The 19,015-nt window shown below is 35.2% G+C and overlaps 1 protein-coding gene across 5 annotated transcripts in view; it reads right to left on the bottom strand.

Moving 5' to 3' along the window:
* The window catches only part of STRN3 (striatin 3), a 58,888-nt gene that overhangs the window by 18,124 nt on the left and 21,749 nt on the right, over window positions 1-19,015 (bottom strand). Inside the window, exons 3-9 of one of the 5 annotated variants that reach the window (XM_064716034.1) lie at window positions 15,088-15,161; window positions 14,379-14,460; window positions 13,919-14,098; window positions 13,317-13,449; window positions 12,058-12,199; window positions 6,782-6,892; window positions 429-569 (exon numbers count right to left, since the gene is read on the bottom strand). In XM_064716034.1, coding sequence (XP_064572104.1) covers window positions 429-569; window positions 6,782-6,892; window positions 12,058-12,199; window positions 13,317-13,449; window positions 13,919-14,098; window positions 14,379-14,460; window positions 15,088-15,161 — 863 coding nt within the window. The remainder of the gene's footprint in view (window positions 1-428; window positions 570-6,781; window positions 6,893-12,057; window positions 12,200-13,316; window positions 13,450-13,918; window positions 14,099-14,378; window positions 14,461-15,087; window positions 15,162-19,015) is intronic. The other 4 variants (XM_064716035.1, XM_064716036.1, XM_064716037.1 and 1 more) reach the window with 4 other exon arrangements.

The raw sequence follows: 19,015 nt of genomic DNA, 5'->3' as shown, positions 1-19,015 counted from the left end.
CATTAAATTTGAGGAAAAGAGACTAATTAGTCCCATAACTTAAATCACCACTTTTCATTTCAAAATCCAAACCGTGCATCAAATGTTTATACTCACCTTTTTTCCCCTCAATAAATAACCTATTTGTGAAAGGTTTTGCTAATGGCGGGGGGATGGTGTCTCCAAACAGGGATTTAATAGTGAATAGTGTCAGAACACACTGCTGTACATGAAGTTATCTAAAAAAACTTATTAAACAATGCTGAGTTATAAAAAGCCACAAAAACTACAGCCATATTCTCATAAAACCATTTGGGAAGAACTGCAAGTAAAATAATAATGTGGCAATCTGCAACTGCATTCAGCTTTACAGAGGGGATAATAAATGACAGCGTGTGCTTTCTAAAAGAAATCTCCTGAAATATAGTAAGTAGCTGAATTTTTTGTACCTTCCTCTGCTCTTGCACCTTCATGATCAGTCATTCTAGAAGAGGGTGACCTAGATTGATTAATGATTCCTGAAGGGATGTGGGGTATCTCATCATCGCCCAGATCAGCTATCATGTCGTGAAGTTTTGTCCTGTTGACTCCTGTAAATTAATGTCAGCAGCAAAAATTCATTTGATTGCTACCGCTTGACTTGACTGAAGTCTAAAAATCCATTAAATAAGAATAATTACTGATGGGACCTCCTTAAAATAAATAGTGCTTTGCTTTAGTTTAGTAATAGTTTGGAAATCAAAAGCAGGAGTTAATACACCAAATCTGAAAACTACATGCAAACAATTGAATTTCACTAAATCAAAGAATAACTCCTTTGTGTTCTGTAGAGCTATTCTACAATTTCCTGTAGGAGAGAGAAAAAAAATCATCTTACAGCCCTACTGGAAAGTCAAGCCAAATACTAAAAGAACATTCACTATTAAACAAAAAAATGTATGATTTAAACATTTTCTAATAATATTACACAACTTTAACTATACTAAACAATTTAACATTAAAAAACAGAGTGCTAATTAAAAATAAGCTTAAAAATGAGAGCAAAAGTACAGACAACTCATAATGGGGGTGCAACGAACAATTAACTTTCCCTGCTTTGAATGGTATTTCAATTATGTGAAATGTTTGTTGAACACAGCAGAATAATGCTTCCACCACTGTATGAAACTGCAGATGTATATTATATTAAAATTATTATAAAAGCAAGCTTCTAGAAACAAAGCATTCTGAATTATATGTACATTTAATTAATATGTAGACATTAGCAAACAAAAAGTATAATTTAGAATATCTTTAAATTACTAAATCCACTCCTGCTTTCACCTTTATAGCTTCCACATCAAAAAGTCAAGCTTCAATTATAAAGTGTATTTCAGTGAGAGAACCTCTTTAAAGAAAACAATCCATAATGATGAAAGACATAACCAAATTTAAAGCAATAAAACAGTCCTTCCTGGGACTGCAAGCAGAGATATTGTAGGCCATTTAGTAAAGGAAGCATTAGCGAACAATTTCTTATATTGAAGTGACATTTCTCACATTTATTAAAGAGAAAACTGAAACTAAACCAAAGCCTTTATTGCCAAAAAAGTTAAATGCAAATACTATGATTACAGATGACTTAACAAACTCAGAACTGTTATTCAAACAGTTAAACACTACAATGTACTCTTTCACAAAGTACCTGATCATTTCAGATGTTACTGGTTTAAATCAATGTGTTCAAAAATAAGTGTCCATGAATAACAGAATTCTCTAAAGATAATGGGAGAATTCCCTGCAGAGAGGGAAGACAACAAAAAGTATTTATTGAAGAATTACAGGAAGTATACCTCACAAACCCCTAAAAGGCTGCTGTATGACTATTCTCATTAATATTTGCAATACATTCTCATTTTGCCAAGTAATAAAACTCCCTATATTTACGTTTTTTCTGCTTTGGGTGTTTTTTTCTTTCCTTCACAGAACACTCAGTATTCTAGTTAAATATACAAAGACTGCTACCCAGAAGCAATTGAGAATAAAACTGGCTTCCAAAAGCTTTCCGCATAAAACAGATGACTTGAGCAGTTAAGTTTCATTTCATTCTCCTGTAGAAGAATGTCTAGAAACCTGTGATCCCAGCTGATGAAGTGAATGTAAAATAATAATGAGAATGAAACACTCCTTTTTTTAACAGGCTGTATACTGAAAGGATTTCATTTCTGAAGTATAGTACTCAATATTGCAGCCAGCAGGTGAGATCTCACATGAGAAAAGTCACTCTTAGAATGGACAGATCTCTACACCACACAGACTACAAAGCTTGTCTTCAACTTTATTACAGTCAGCCATCAGCCAGGCACCTACAGTGACAGAGTAGATATATTCTTGAAGATATTACAGAGCAATCAATAAAATGACAGGATAAAAGTCATGACTGGGACACTAAACTGTTTACTTTCATGAACCCTTTGCTTTCCAGAAGAAAAAGCGTATCTTCTCCATGTTGCTATGCATGAATGGTTCTACACATTGAGGCAAAATGCCACAAATCAACGCTTCTTCTATCCAAACTGAAAGCATCTTCTCCAGGTGCTTTCATGCCAAACATATGAGCATGACAAGTTTGTCTCAAGGCATATTCAGAAGAAACTAAAAGTAGCCCCTCTGTTCTGCTATCTTTAAGCAGCCATTCATTTAGTTTGTCACTAATGGGGGGCTGATATCCTTGCCTTTTAGTGTTTTTCAGTATGTTTGGGCACTTCTTGTCCTTCAGGCACAACCTCAGAAGTCCTCAAACATCATACAATACAGAGAGAAGTTTACAAAGGAGCAGCTGCTGTTCTGAATAACTTCTGTGCATTTCGTGCTGAAAAATGTGTCAGCATTCCAGACTGTGCCACCACTACAGAAGACTGCCCAAGTTTCTGCTTTCATGTAAGTGCAAGTGTACCTTCATGTTCAAGTATAGTAAATGTTACAAGGAGATTTTTAAAGAAAAGAATGTGTCACCTCCGCATAAGAAACTATGGTCAAGGAACAAAACAGGATGATCCTTTTGCCCTCAAAAAAAGCCAAGGACGAAAAAAAACCCTGACCTAGTATAAACAGAAGCAAAAAGTTAACAGTACCATCTCAGTGTACTGTTCTTCAGAGATCAAAAGCGAAAAAGATAACTGAATATTCAGTGATGAAAAGTTTTAGTCTGAGAAGTCTTAAGCAGAGTTTTATTAGGTGGAAGATGTATTAGTCCAAGTCTGAATATTACACAGAGATTCTTATATGTCAAGAAGAGGTGATGATAATGAAGATGGTGAAATTCAGATCTCTTTTCAGTCCTATCAATTATTATATGATTTCCAGAAATCAAGGGTAGGAAAGTGAACAGTATGGATACTGTTTTGTAAGTACAGAACAATTAATCTGAAGGAAAAGAGCAGGAAAGCTTTTTAAAAAACACAAAAAAGCTAAAGAAAAACAGTAAAAGTATCTTCATTTCTACATTGATACATACATATATGCACAAGCTGTGAAAACTTTCAAACTGAGAACACATTGTGCTGACCTCACAGAATGAAATGAGATATGCAACACCTCCACTATCATACCCTGCAAAGGCAACAGGCTATATCTGAAAAATAGCCATCCCCTGACTTACCTGCCAAAATTGATCTTATCAAATTTGGGCAAGAAAGAGGCCTTAAATTCAGCATATTACTGAAAAGAGAAGTAGACATCTGCTTTTGTAGACGTCAAACCTAAGTCTTTATCTATGTATCACGGTAATTCCTGGATAGGTGTGGTTTGTTTCTCTGCTTCTGGGGTTTTTTAACACAAGAACTCTTCAATAAACAGATTTTGCATTATTTTACAGCTTACATTGTGAAGGAAATTAAAGTTGTGAGGTGGTGGATTTTTGTTTTGGTAGGTTTTTTTAAAGATCCTTTTATAAAGAGGTAGTAGTTCCACATAACATGGTGACTACCTGGACGGACACCCTCTTTTTCGCCAGCAAACAAGATTACTCAATGAAAATGTATGTGCTCATAGAAGATGACCTTAATTAAGATGTTCCACTCAAAAGAAAACATGAGGATACAGACTAGTATCTCTTGATACAGAGAAGTATCAAAATATAGAATCAGATGTACTTCTGTTCACTTATTTATGTGTACATGTGGAATGAAAGTTTCCATACCTGAGACCAGGGCTGTCTCTGCCCCATTATGTTACAGTGTAAATACAGATTATGGCAGTTACAGATGCATATCCAAAAAAAGAACCCATCAGAATGTCTGTCTTATTATGCTGTCTTCAAAGTATTGCAAAAGATGACATTTAATGCACATTTGTTTGACATTTATGATGATATATATTACCATGCAGATAAGCTCTGATGGGACTCAAATTCTGATAGAAGTCAAAACAATGAAGGGCAAAGGAAGAGATATGTATTCAGGATGAAGTCCCCAAATGATCAGATATGAGCAGAAGGAATTAAAAAGCCCTTCAACATTATTTTCAATTTCAGAATGTTAAAAAACTGAGGGAAAAAGTCTCAAAATCGTATTTAAATCAATCTGCCCAACCTTGAATGCATACTTTTATTCTGTGTACAGAGTTCTCTCATCCAATTAGCTCAGTGATATAGATGCTAATTTTCAACCAGAAACTATCATGAATATGACAAGCCAAGAATCTCACAAACCACCTTTGAAGACTATATGTGTTCAGGGTTTCCCAAAGGAGAATTCAAACTTAAAATGCTAAACAATGACTTATGTCATTTCTCAGCACTGTCACATAGCTGTCTCTTAAATACTGTCTTCTGTGAACCAAAGATTTCAAAATTCCTTTAGATGAAGAAAATTTTGTTACTTTGCAGCTACTATGGTTCAAAATGTCTAAAATGTAAAGAATTTAGTAAGAAAATGTCAAATAAAAGAAGTTCATTTTGGTATTAAAAATAAATTTCTAATGCTACCATATATTTTATGCAAATTTGATGTCAACTGCTGATTTACATGTTACATGCTGATACAGATTAGCATGCAGATGACTACTGTAGGTTCTCATTAAAGCAAAGACTAAAAATCTTTGCTTTGTCAAAACTTTTATATTTATGTGTGTGTACAAGTCATGCAAAAATGCTGAAAAAACAACTAACATGCACTAACTGACCAGTAACCATTAGAAGTTACAAAGTAAATTGAAATCTTAATACTTGCAGAAGTTGTCAGTGTTGTATTTTAATTATCATGTAATTTAGTGTATACCCATACAATTTTTCAAACTGAGGAAAAACTTTTTTTACTAGTTATCTCCAGAAATTGTTAAAAAATATAAGCAAAGCAACTTCCAAAATAAAAGCACAGCAACCATGGGAGCTCCTGTAAAGCGACATGGGATTCCATCCAAAGGGATCTGGACAAGCTCCAGGAGGGGGTCCATGGGAACCTCCTGAGGTTTAACAAGACCAGGTGCTGGTGCTGCTCCTGGGTTGGGGCAAGCCCCAGTCTCAGCACAGGCTGGGCATGAGCAGCCCCAGAGCAGCCCTGCCCAGAGGCACTTGGGGGTGCTGCTGCCTGAGAGGCTGCACATGAGGCACCATGGGCACTGCCAGCCCAGAGAGCCAAACGTGCCCTGGGCTGCATCCAGAGCAGCGTGGGCAGCAGGGCCAGGGAGGGGATTCTGCCCCTCTGCTCTGCTCTGCTGAGAGCCCCTGCAGGGCTGCATCAGCTCTGGGGGCCAGCACAGGAGGGACAGGGAGCTGCTGCAGTGACTCCAGATGTATGGAATGGATTTAAACTAAAAGTGTAGGTTTAGATTGGATATTAGGTAGGAATTCTAAACTCTAAGAGTAGGAGTCCAGAGAAGTTATGGGTGCTCCATCTCTGAAGTGTTCAAGGACAGGTTGGATGGGCCTCTGAGCAACCTGGTTTGGTGGTTATCCTCACCCATGGCAGGGGGTTTGGAACTAGATGATCTTTAATATCCTTCCCAAACCAATCTATGATGACAGATTGAATACCACTTTATGCATTAAGAACTTCATAGTTACAGTTGATAACATAAATTTCCAAAGCATTTTTATCAGAGAGTTCAACCCTGAAGTTTGGTTTAAACTACATAGTTAAAATAGGTCAACTGGTCAGAAAATTGGTCAGAATAGAGACACATCAAATAAGATGTTGGTGAATGCACAGAAAAGTGAAGGGCATTATAAAATAAAGATTATCTCCTAAATAAAGCCACCAAAAAGTTTGTATTTACATTACAAGCATTTCCTAATTCTCTGTGCCTGGGGCTGTAAAAATAATTACAAGACCATAAATAGCAACTGATTTTAATATGAACTTGATCCAAGTTCATATTAAAAAAAAGGAAAAAAAACCCCACACCACTACCCCAGAGAAAGCCCAACAGTCACCAGTCCCACCACAGTATCACAGTATTATACTTTAAGGAGCAGATGAAGTCAAAAACTTTCAGAAAACTTTTTAGAGTAGCAATGTTCTCAAAATGCAAGCTGTTAATTATTTTTACACTAACATTTCTATGCATTTAGTTTTCTTCACCTCTTTAACCTTGAATTTTTGCCTTTTCAACATTTCTCATTTATGAAATGCCTGTCAAAGGTTTTGATATATTCACATTCAGCAGGTAGAAAGTTAAAGTTGGTTGCCCCCATTACAGAAAATGATGCTTAACAAAAAAAAAAAACAAAAACAAAACAACAAACAGAACTCATGAGAAAAAATGTCTTCTATATAAATAGGCAAAAAAGTGTTGCATTACAAGATTCAGAATCTGCACTTACTCTTTACCCCTTTCTTCCCCTTTCGTTCCTTCTTGTACTGTTCCTTCAGTTTACTTATTAGTCCCTGGTCTACATCCCAAACCTCAGCAGTTGGGGACAGGTCATCTTTGTCTACATGCAGCATATTATTAAAAGAAAAAAAATCAGCAATTGGCAATGCAAGCTCTTGGTGATTTACTGTCATAGCTGTATAAGAGCATTAATAAGAGTTATTAATAAATCTTTATTTTAAAGGTGCAGTCTCCGTTTTAAGTTTATAAAAGACCAAGTTTCATTTAATACAGTTTTCCAAGGCACTGTATATTATCAGTTACATATTTCAGAATTGTATGTTAATTTGTTACCAAGGAGCAAACAAATTAAACTTCATAAGTAACTGTTTGTGTTAGATACTTCGAAATACACAAAAAAAATCATTGGTATTTAGAAACAATTACTGCATCTTTAGAAAGTGTTAAGAAATTATTCAGCCAGTGTTGAATAAGCAAATAAAAGCATTCATGCTATATCTCTCATGAAAATGCAAGCTGAGTAAGTCAGTGCCAGTTTATTCATGAAGACCACCATGCATCCTTTCGCATTCATTCCACATGCACAAGAAAGAAACCTTGCTCCTACATATAACCAGAGAAACAAGTCTATAAATACAGTTTTTCACACAAAGATGAAGAAGAGTAATTTGTACAGGTGGACATCCCACTGCATTCCAGAAATTAAATCATAATTAGGCGAAATACAACATTCCACAGTAGTTTCAGAAGACATATATTTTTCTTTTTGACAAATATTTCAGAGTTAATTATTGTTTATGAAAAGTCAGTTCTCTACTTTTCTAAATTATCCATCTCAGTAATTTCTGGAAACCTAGAATTACTAAAAAGATAAACCTGTTTCTATGACAAGGCAAATATAACATTTGCAGAAGCACTTTTGCTAGTAGACAATCAGGCAGCAAACAAACTTGGTTTGTGTGCCAGTTTAACTTTATACTCACAAACTCTTTAGGCATGAAATCACAAGACTTAGTTCCTCAGTTCCCAACTTCCAATCATATTTACAATATGATTGTACCCATTTTTGAAGTTATAACCATTATAATCATGAAAGTACACAAGAGGAGTCATACACAGCAGAAATGAAGTAACATGCGTTTAAAATTAAAAAACCCAGGAGTTATTCCAAGCACATGTTTCATGACAAAACATGACAATGAATGAGCAGACAGATACCCTAGGATACTGATGCATCTGACATCATTCAATGACAATCTTGATCAAAGGGGTGGAATACAGAGATGGCAAGGGCAGTGAAACATGAAACAGGAGCATAATGGCAGAGTCCCCTGAGCTGCCCTGGCGATGAGAAGGGAATAATGACATCCTACACCAAACTACATCTACCAAACTGCAAACACAAAGACCTCAGTCTTTCTGATCACTGGGCCTAAGCACTGACAGAGAGGAAGAGTGATTACTCAGGAAACACAAGAAGCACAGAAAGCTAAGTCAGAGAACATGCCCAGTCAAAGAGGAAAAAAACTGAAACCGCTAAAACTCAATTAAAAGAAAATTCCATTAAAATCCAGTTAAAACTAATCAATAAAATTCCAAAGCACCATTAATAAAATGAAAATAATCAGCTAGGTTGCAGCATTGCAGAGAAGGATTAGGGAAATAAAGAGAACCAGAAGATGATCACATCTAACATCAATGTAGTGCTATTCTAAAAAATGCCATTTTGGTACATTTTAAAAGGTGCAGTGCATTAAACTGGGACAGTGCAGGTAATGACAAAATTAAAGTAACATGTTCAGTCTGTGTTCTACACTGGAAGTTTAGAAAATGTCTGTAGAGTGCAAAACAAATAGGGCACTGAATATAAAGACAAAGAATTTGAAGGAACTGGGCTCATTCAATCAACAGAAGAAGCACAAGCCTGCAGACATAAATATTCAAAACCAACACTGTTGGCTGCAAAAATGTAGGCTGCACATAGAAAACTAGATAAAACACAAACTCGGATTAAGTGGGTAGGCTGTGAAATGAATTTCAAACAAGGTTTTTAGGAAAACCCAGCAGTATTTCTCTCCAGCATGCCTAGATATATTAGGCTATTTCAGAACAGAGCCATGTACCTAGAAGACCTCTGCCATTGCCCCCAAGAGTGGCCTTCCTTGCACTAAACTGATACAGGACAGCACAGAGGACCCTGGATGTCCATTGATCTATATAACTGAGTGGAGAAAGGCTGGCTTTAAATTTCTCTATTTTCTAGAAGTTTTTTGAAGATGGCCCAAGAGACTGTGAATTTCAGTCACACATTGCCACCCAGAATTCTGGGCACAGTCATTCTCTGACTTAGGGTCCATCTGTAAAGAGAACTTTTGTGTTTCGTGGGGAAGAGAAATCCAGCGATGAACACATGAAACCTTAAGCAGAATAAAGAGACCTCGTAATAAGTGGCATCTGCAATGTGTAGCACAATATATAACAATATATATAAATTGCTGTTTGCTTAAGCAAACTGCAGTTATAAATGCTTTTTTTTCTTCATACTAAAATCACAAGGATTTTTTTTGCATTTAAAACTGTACATATTTTTTTAAGTGTCACATCACTTTGACTCTTCATTTAACACTGCTTGAACTTCCTCATCTTTCACTATTTTGAAGAAAAGCTGTTCCTAAGTAAAATATGCTCCATGACAGAACACTTTAAATCACAATGTTTGGAATTAATTTAACACTCAAAGTATGTTAAGGCACTTACATAAAATATAATGTGTTCATAAAAAGCTGTAATACAGCAGAAAATAAAAGCAATCCAGACTTCCAAACACTCAGTGACAGGTTTGAAGAAGTCATCAACAGCAAAAATGTAACTATTAAATTTGGTGCTGAAATATTTTAGGATATTGAAAGTTGGACCTTCAGATAATACTCTCCAATTACGTATTGTAAATATTACTAAAGCAAAACTAGGCAATATATTTAGAGCCTAAACATCAGATGCTTTCCAGATACGAAACAAAAGCATTATTACTAATTAGAGAAGTAAATATTAACTTTTTTCTTCAGAATGCTTAAATGTTTGCAAAGGTAAGAAGAGAAAGACGGAGGCTAATGACGGGAAAACAAAAACAGGAAGAAAGAAAAAACTATGAAAACAGAACAGAGCAACTCCTACATTATGAAGAAAAATATGGATTTAAACTGAAATATTTAAGTTCATGACTGATGCAATTGTTTAGGAAGTAATAGTACATATTCATTTAAATTAAGTTTCCCCTCAACATAAATAACTAACTGGATGGACCTGATACTTGAAGTAACAAGGTTCATAGAGTTTAAAATAACTAAAATAGATTGGTTTAGGCACTGTATTATTTCATTTTAGAAAGCATTTAAGTGGGACAGTATTTAAAATGTTATTTGTGATAGTTAACAGAGAAGTCTTGTCATATTTACAGTGATCTTTAAAAAGTAACACAATCCCAAGATCTGATGGACTGTATCTTAAAATGCCCATTTAAGGAAAGAACATCTGTACTAAAATCAGTGACATACTGTGAAATAAATATTACTATTAAATTTGTAGGCATGTCTTTGACTGATTTAAATATTAAGTTACAAAATATGGAAAAAACTTAGAAAATTGTCTTCATACAACAAAACTGAGAATGTACTTTGAAAGATGAAACTAAGTTTATGTTTTATTTCCTCCTTCCCCCTTTCTTGTCTCAGATATAAGTTTTTAGGTAGCAATGGGATTGTTGCAGTTAAATCAGCTGTCACAAGTGTGTACAAACTCCTAAACTGCTCTGCCTTACTGTGCTATGGGTTCATTGAAAATGTCATAAACATTCAAACAGCTGTAAGAAAAGCATGGTGGTCAATTTTAAAACAGACTTTAAAACTGGGTAACTACTTGAGAAAATGCCAGACATAGAACACACTGGCAAGTAATCCTTGGAAACAGCGACTTGGAATTTCAATGGACAAGCCAGTTCAAACAGTAGGTTTCAGCAGTCTGGATAAATCTTTGACTGCATGAATTACAATATCAAACGATCTTGCCTTTTATATACAATAGTAAGACTGATACTGGAACCACAACTTTCTACATCACTATATATCTGAAGGGATGTTGCAAAGTCAAAAACTCTTGCTTCAGGTGCTATGAGACATCTTTTACCAAGAGATCTGCCTGTGTGCCTAAATGAAAAGATCATGAAGAAACTGTTTAAATAACATCAACTTCAAAAGGGAACAACAGCAAGCAACTAAGATGATACTAAAAACAGACAGTTATTACCAAAACCAAAGGTAACAGTTTGCTCAGCTTCATCTTCCAACTAGAAATAAAACTGACTTTTAAAAATACAGGTGACTAATCCTTTGATACTAGTTTTTAGGAAAGAATTCTTTCAAATCCTTGTTACCTTCAAAATCAAGACTGTATTATTTTCCTGGAAGATGGGCCATTACTTAATTTTTGTAAATCTTTATTTTTCTTTGCTCATTTGGATGTTTATTTAAGCATGAGTTCATTGTCACATAAAATGCTCAAACAACACAATCTAATGGCAGTTTGGGGCTTTCTTCATTCATAGTTGATTTCCCATGTAAAGGCAGATATCTATTACTTGGATCACTATTCTTTTTCCTATACAAATTTTCTCCTTTCAATCTCCTCTTTTGAAACATGCAGGTTGCAGAAATTACTGACTTAACATATTTTGTTTCCCATCAAGTTACTAATAAAAAGTTGGGCTATTAGAAAAGATTTGGGTTTTTTTTTTAATTTTACTAATACAAGCCATATTAGCAACAACATCTGAAAATCTCAGTCAGAAAAATAAAAGAATGGTCCATTTTTTAAGTACACCAAAGAAATTAACTTAACTTCGGTACAAAAGTTTGAAGGTCCTGATAAGAAACAAATACAAAAAAAAAGAAAGCTGTATTTGAAAGCAAATATAATCCAGGTATAAAAACATTCAGAATCCTAGCCTTTCTTACCTAACAAAGAAAATATTCTCCTCTTACTTTTGAAATCAGAAACAAAATCTGAAAGAAATGTGACTACAATTGTACTTGTACCTACAACAACATATATATGAAAGTATACCTACAATATATCATTTTCTAATCATCAATGTTTTATCATCACATTCATCCACACATCCACACCATTTTAGTAAGTATTACAAAACTCTTAAGAAGTATCATGAACAAGTTTTTCCTTTATATTTCAATGCTTTTATTAGTGTCTTACCCCACTCTGTTCCATCTCCTGAACTTCGAGCTTCTCCAGCTCCCTCACCATCTTCAGCTGTCACTAGAAAGTCAAATTCTTTCAAAGCTTCTTCAGTATCAGGGTCATCTGTAAGGTCAGCAGCTAAACCTTCATTACCAATCTGCAAGAAGATAAATATTTTCCTGCATTTGAATCATAAACAGATTTTCTAGTCATTTAGGCTAGAAGATATATAGGCTATTCTCACTGAGTAATTTGTTGCAGGTGAAAACATTTTCCAATTTAAAATGCAGAAGAAGAAACTGTGACCTCAGGTGGCCTATCAGAACAAAAAAGAGAACAGTGCAGTCTGCTGAATGTTAGGAAATAAAAAGAACACTGACACTAGCTTTAGCAACAAAAATCCCACACATCCCAGTCTTCACTTTTTTTATTTAACACAAGAATTAGAAAACTTTGTTGATTTTCTTGCCCTATCAATAGCTCTGCAGAGAAAGCTTACAAGCTATGCTTTCTACTGGTCCAGAAGCCTTTCCTCCTTTTTGCTTTCCAGTTCTATTTTGGTGTTAAGCATAAGCTTGGAATATATTTTAAGAAAACTGTCTTTTTACTATTTCTAACCATATCTTCACCCTAAACAAAACAAACAAATTCTCTGCTGAAGCTAAGGCATCAGTGAAAAGTTTTATTTTATTATTCAGTTCAAGAAATTTTCCACATGAGGTTGTTTGCAAAATGTTCTTACTTTTGCAGAAAGTGACCATTTTTATCCATATAACTATAAATTATTCTTTTGTTTTCTATTAAAAAAAGCTTTGTCAAAAGTCAAAAAGTGAGTGTAAGATCTTAATATATGCTTAGAGATTTACTTGATAATCTTATTACCAGACTTTAAATAGAAAAAAGGGATTCAACTTAATGCTTGAATAATCTCTTTACCAGAAGTCCAAGGTATGGTGAAAACCCCTTCCTGACAAATCAGTTTGGGAGATTTAAGGCTTGCATCAAGCCAAGCTCACACTGCCAACTATTCAGGAAAATCCAACGAAAATCCAGAGCATTCATATTTGCAAACAGCCTGGTTAGTTACTTTGAAGTTTGCAATGTAATATATTAAGTAAACCACCACATCTATTAGTAAAGCATCTGCATATAATCCACTTTGATAACAATAGTGCAACAAATACTTTGACATTACATATTTCTATCATCTCTAGACAAAAAATTCCCTTCTGAAAGGGAATTTCAGATCTATTATAAAAAGAAAAAAAAATTACTTTGTGTTTCTTATTTATCCGATGCTTTTCTTTTCCTTCTGCAATATCTTCTATCATGTCATTCTCCTCTTCTTCATCACTATCATCTGCATTTTCTAAGAAATTGAATGTTTCAAGAACATCACCAGAATTCCTATAAAAATAAGAACATTAAGAGAGAATCCATTTTACTTGCTGAAGATATTTAGAAGCTTAACCAGATTTAAAAAAATTGCTACCTGACAGCTTAATAACTTAAAAACCAGCAAAACAAGAAATCGCTGAATGAAGAAGTTGCTACATCTGCTTAAGCCCTTATTACAAAAGCACCATTCAACAGACTCCTTCCTTAAAATAACGACTCCAAAGTGATTACATTACATAATTTAACATCAACACACAATTTTCCTGTATATCATGTTAGTATAACATTCATGTATGTATGTAATAACCATATATGTTCTTACGTACAATCAATTTCACTTTAAGTTCATAATTGTTAGTGGTCAGCTACACTCACAGGTGCTCACAGGCTCCCTAGCCAAAAGTTCAATGTGAACTGACCAGCACGTATCAATGACTAACCAAATCAGGCTTTATGCATTTCTTATCCCTTCACTTACCTTTTGATTTCCTGTCCCTTTTGTTTTGACGAAGGAGATTCACCCCCATTCAGGATCTGTTCTAAGTTCTTTGTCTCTACTGAACCATTTGGTTCTGAATTGGAGAGCCCAAGCAAAGACCTTACCCGCTGGGAGCGTACATCCAATATTGTATCTGTATAACCTACTTCCTGAAGATACCTAGTTATGTTAAGAGAAGAAAGAAAAAGGAAAGTAGAATTAATGAAAAAGGAAACTCAGTATTCACTGCTAAAAATGAATGTCACTGTTGTATCATTTAAGGAAAAATAAGCTTTGTAATCTCTCTCACACGGAAAACATTATTCTGTACTGCTTAAAGTTCAGGACTCTGAGGTCCTGAAGAACAAACCACTATTTGCCCACCTCAGTTATGCTTCACAGAGCTCCTCAAACTGCAAGAAAAAGTATGAATACACGAATATCCTACAACGCTACTTACTGTCGCAGTAACTGTCTGCCTTGCTTCCAGGTCAATTGGCTATTCTGAGGTACTGCAGGAACCTCTGTATCTTTGGTATCTTCTGAAAAACACAGCATCATAGTTAACATCTAATTTATACTGCTCTTAGACACAAACAGAAATTCCCATTAAGTCAGAAATATGCATCATGATCTCTAGTTTCAACTGGGTATAAATGTACCCAAAATGTGGTACTTGGAAAACAGAATGGGGAAGGAAAAAGGGAGCGGGTGGCATATAAATCTGTAGACCACAATTTTAAGGCACAATTATACAAATACAGGCCCAAAGATCAACATTTCAAAAGAAGTTAAACACAATTCAACTTATTAAAGAGCCCAGCACTATTAGGAGAAATGCTTTCTTCCATCTGCAATACTCTGAAGAGCAAAACTGGTATTATCAACTTGATATTTACAACTGCAAAATCAGATGCACTCCAGAAAAGCAGTTAGGATAGCCTATTTTTTCTTCTTTGGAGTCTTTTCCTTGATTTAAGATAAAAAAATTCACAGCTTCTACAAATAAAAAAGGTCAATTAATTTTGATTTTTCAGGTTAAAAAAATATTTATGCCATTTACTCCATAACTTCCCTAGACATATTCCCTATAACAGACCTATGAGAGGGGTGCAGAGAAGAAAGTTGCAATAAATTAAACAGACAAAAATTTATTGTAAAAAAGTTACCTGATTCAAAAGTTGGCATTTTCAAGTCACCTTGGTTCAATTCTGTGCCATATTTTAATTTATGATATTTTGCCCTGAAAAAGTATGCAGATGTTTATCAAATTAGTCGACAAGACTTTGAACAACTCAAAACATTCTACCGTTCCCATTTAAAGCAACCATACCAACATAGTACAATAAATCCAGCTAGAACTGTTGTGATAATTCTTGCATCAAGCAATTATTTCTAGTCTTTCAAGAACACAGTTTTGAGACAGTATTTTGGCAATTACTCACAATTATCAAGTAACTTACAGACAAGAGTTTAGTGTGTTCTCCAAGAATGTGGGGTTTTTCCTGTGTATCATCTAATAAAAGAACCTTTCCTGTGTATTTTTAATAAGAGAACCAGCAGGTTCAAGAACTTAGAAGAAATAATTTTTCCAGTTGTACCACTGTCATCACACTACAATGAATGAACTGATTTGGGGTTCCTGCCTATCTGCTACTTTTGATTTCCGCTTCAATTTGTCTCCTGCTCCGTCTTTGCTTATGATACCTATCCCTCAGAAGAGCCATGTTAGACTGACTGTTTCTCTCACCACCTGTATTCTCTTCTGGATTTTCTCCTCCTCATTGACAGGAGGCTTAGCTTCTGATTTCTTCTTAGTCCTCCTATGCAAAAGCACCTCAGTCCTTCCCATCTTCTGATTTCTGATTCACTGACCCTAATCTCTCCTTCTCCATCTGATATGCCAAGGCTTGAACAGCAGGCCTAGGCCTGAGCTGACTTATAAGATGAATCCTGAACATGATGCAATTAATACCATCAAGATTCTTTAGTTAAAAATAGATGATCAAAATATTTATATTAGTTGTTCTTAATGCCAAACTGGCTGCTGCAGAGACATCTGTATAACCTTGTGTAAGATATATTAAGAGATTCTCCTAACTAATGTCCCTAAGGGCTTGTTAGCAGGAGAAATCCTCTCAGACTATCCCTAGAGACTTGTTAGTGGAATATTTTAGGCAAAAACTCTCCCAGCCATGGCCTGGGCTCTGACCCTGGCAAGTCAGGAAGCATGCCATCAGAACTAGATTATTTCTGCAAAAAAAGTCTAACAAGTCACTTGGACTTGCTGATTTGGGCCTATAAAAGCTGGACCTGTTTTTGGGCAAACCTGAGACCTCACCTATAAGCAGACACATAGCACATAGGATCTTCCCAGTTGCTGGGAAGGCTTCTCCAGGTCCTCACTGCACAAGGACTGTGACTCTGGATAACAGTGAAGTGTTTAGGCAATTGGTGATGTATCCTCCTCAATCACTAGTCTCTCTCTCATATAGTAATGATTAGATGCATTACCTTGCTTATTTTTGCTTGTCGCTAAAGCCAAATGAGTAATATGCTTATTGTTTTATCAAATGTATCCCCTTACACCTGCCTCAACTTTAATTAAGACCATTCTTTCCACGGGGGTCTGTGTCCATCCCACCACCCCCATCAATTGGCCAAACACCATCACTTTGTAAAATACTGGTCTTGGTGATACTATTTCCATGCAAGTATACATAACCCTTCAAAATCTTATCCTCTACCCAAGTTGCCTATCAAAATGTCTTCAGCTCCCTTTACAACCACGAATCTCATCCAAACTACCTATGCCTATATACTGGAATTCTCAAACTTCATCACTGATCTTTGACAGTTTGACTTTTACCTCCCAGATCCTTTGCAAAAATACTCAAAATCTCATGGTACAGAGCTCTAGGTGTTCTGCACTAGAGTCAAAGTGAAAAATATCCATAAAAACATTAGCAGCCATATTTTGATTAAGCCCTCTAAGCAATATAGTTGTTATCAATCCAAAGGAAACATATGACCAAAGATTTAAGAATAACTGAACAACACTTAGCTTCCATCACTCATAAAAACTATTCTTGAATATGAAACTTCTCAATCAAAGACACATAATGGAACACGTGCTGGACAAAATCAAGGATTTCCAAATACCCTTCTGCAATCCCTGAGCCACTACTGCAAGTGTTTTCAAATTGAAAGTAGAAGCTGGTACTCAAATGGTGCCTTATTTATTTGATGGCAAGGATTTTCTTAAAGATTACACAAATTTCTGCTCAAGTTGCAATTAGGCAGTCTCATTAACAAACTGTCAGTAGATGGCACTATTGACCCTTTTCAGTAAGATAAAATCCCTCATTTCATGGCAATCACACTGTAACTGAAAAATTGTAAAGCTCCTGAAGACTTTTTGTGACCTGAATCCAACTGCCAACTAAACAGAATAATATTTTTCAACTATTTATGAGTATGTTCATAGCTCATCCCTGCACTAGTTAGACTGTGTACCGCAGGTGCTCTCTTTAAACTGAGAGACAAAACTTGGTGTCCCATTGTAACAGGGCAACGTTCCACCAAGCTTCCCAAATATGAGACGTACAGTGAGAGACTGGAGAAAATGATTATTGGCTCAAGGCAACTGAAGCATGTCTGGTTAACTTGAAGTTGGACGGGCTACAGTTTGCTAAGTCAATCCCTTGTGAAATGTTTTTTCTTGAGCGAATGTTTGGTTTAAAATTTGCCCTTATTTTCTAAACCTTGCTGTTTAATCTCCTGACAACGTTGTCACATTTCATCATGCACCTGCCTCGGGATATTTAAAAAACCTAAACCCCTTTAAGAAACTTTTCAAGCTAGTCTGGGGCTTTACAAGTACATACTATAATTTATACGCCCTATAAAGTACTGTCCATTTGGGGGGTAAAAAACCCCAGCAACCCTAAACAACTAAAATTAAAATAATTCAAGTCAAATAAAGTTGACAAAATAATTTTAATTCAATTCATAAGTGAAGCCAATAAAGCATGATAATTGAAAATCCAACCTAAATTTCTTCAATTTAGAGCTGTGACATACTATTTAGGAGCAGTTGTTCCATTTTGGAGTTACAATTTCAAAACATTAATTAAAATTCTACTTTAACTGTTCATTAGCACAGATAACAATGTATCTGATCTAGAATTATACCAATGACTAGCCACTATAAATAAGAGAAAATATTGCTGCATGCAATGAGACCAGTTGTCTTTCAAATTACAACTTCAATTTCACAGCAAAAATTTAACCTTATTAAATTCCAATCAACTATGTATTTGCATATCTACTCCTTTCCCTGATGGGGGCATTACTAAATATCTTAAAAACCACTAACAAGCTACAATGTCATTGAGAAGTCACTGACAATACTCCTCCACACCACAGAGTAACTGAATTCTACAAGGGGCAATGTTTCAATCTTTGGAGTATTGATTTATCTAAGGCTAGGTTTCCATGAGTAAAAAAGAGCAGAAGAAACAACATCTAACCTGATTTAACTGCTTCTTGCTATTTAACTGTTGAATCACACCACTCAGTTGGAAGGGTGTAAGTCAGCTCCAGTCCAAAGCCACAAAGCCAAAATAGAGCCATAGCTTTATGATTTCAGCAAGTCTCACTAATTTAAGCACAACACTATGCTAACGAAGCTCAGAGTGGCTCAGAGCACACAGCCAATGACATCTGCCTGGGTCTGCAAAGCACCATAAAAGAATACACACTAGATACAAACCAAGAAACCCCATGCATGTAACTGCATAGGACCTGATTTTATTACTAAAAAATTATAAACTATCAAAGCATTTAAGGACACTAAAATAATAACATTTTACTTGTCTAAAACAGTAGTACACATACTTAGAGATAAAGACTAGAAATATCAAACTACTTTGTAACAACTACTGCATTTTACTTAATCTTACACACTGATGTTTTGCCTCATAAGCTTTTCTGAGAAATCACAACAGTTGTCTGAATGAATTTGTTCCTGACTCATAACTGCATGAAACTTTTTGATGGCATCAGGGAATGAGCAACAAGAAAAGAAGAAAAAGA

Source organism: Zonotrichia leucophrys, chromosome 5 (assembly GCF_028769735.1).
Source record: "Zonotrichia leucophrys gambelii isolate GWCS_2022_RI chromosome 5, RI_Zleu_2.0, whole genome shotgun sequence".
NCBI lineage: Eukaryota > Metazoa > Chordata > Aves > Passeriformes > Passerellidae > Zonotrichia > Zonotrichia leucophrys.
The sequence above is the reverse complement of the archived record's forward strand: the minus strand, read 5'-3'. Positions and strand labels throughout refer to the sequence as shown.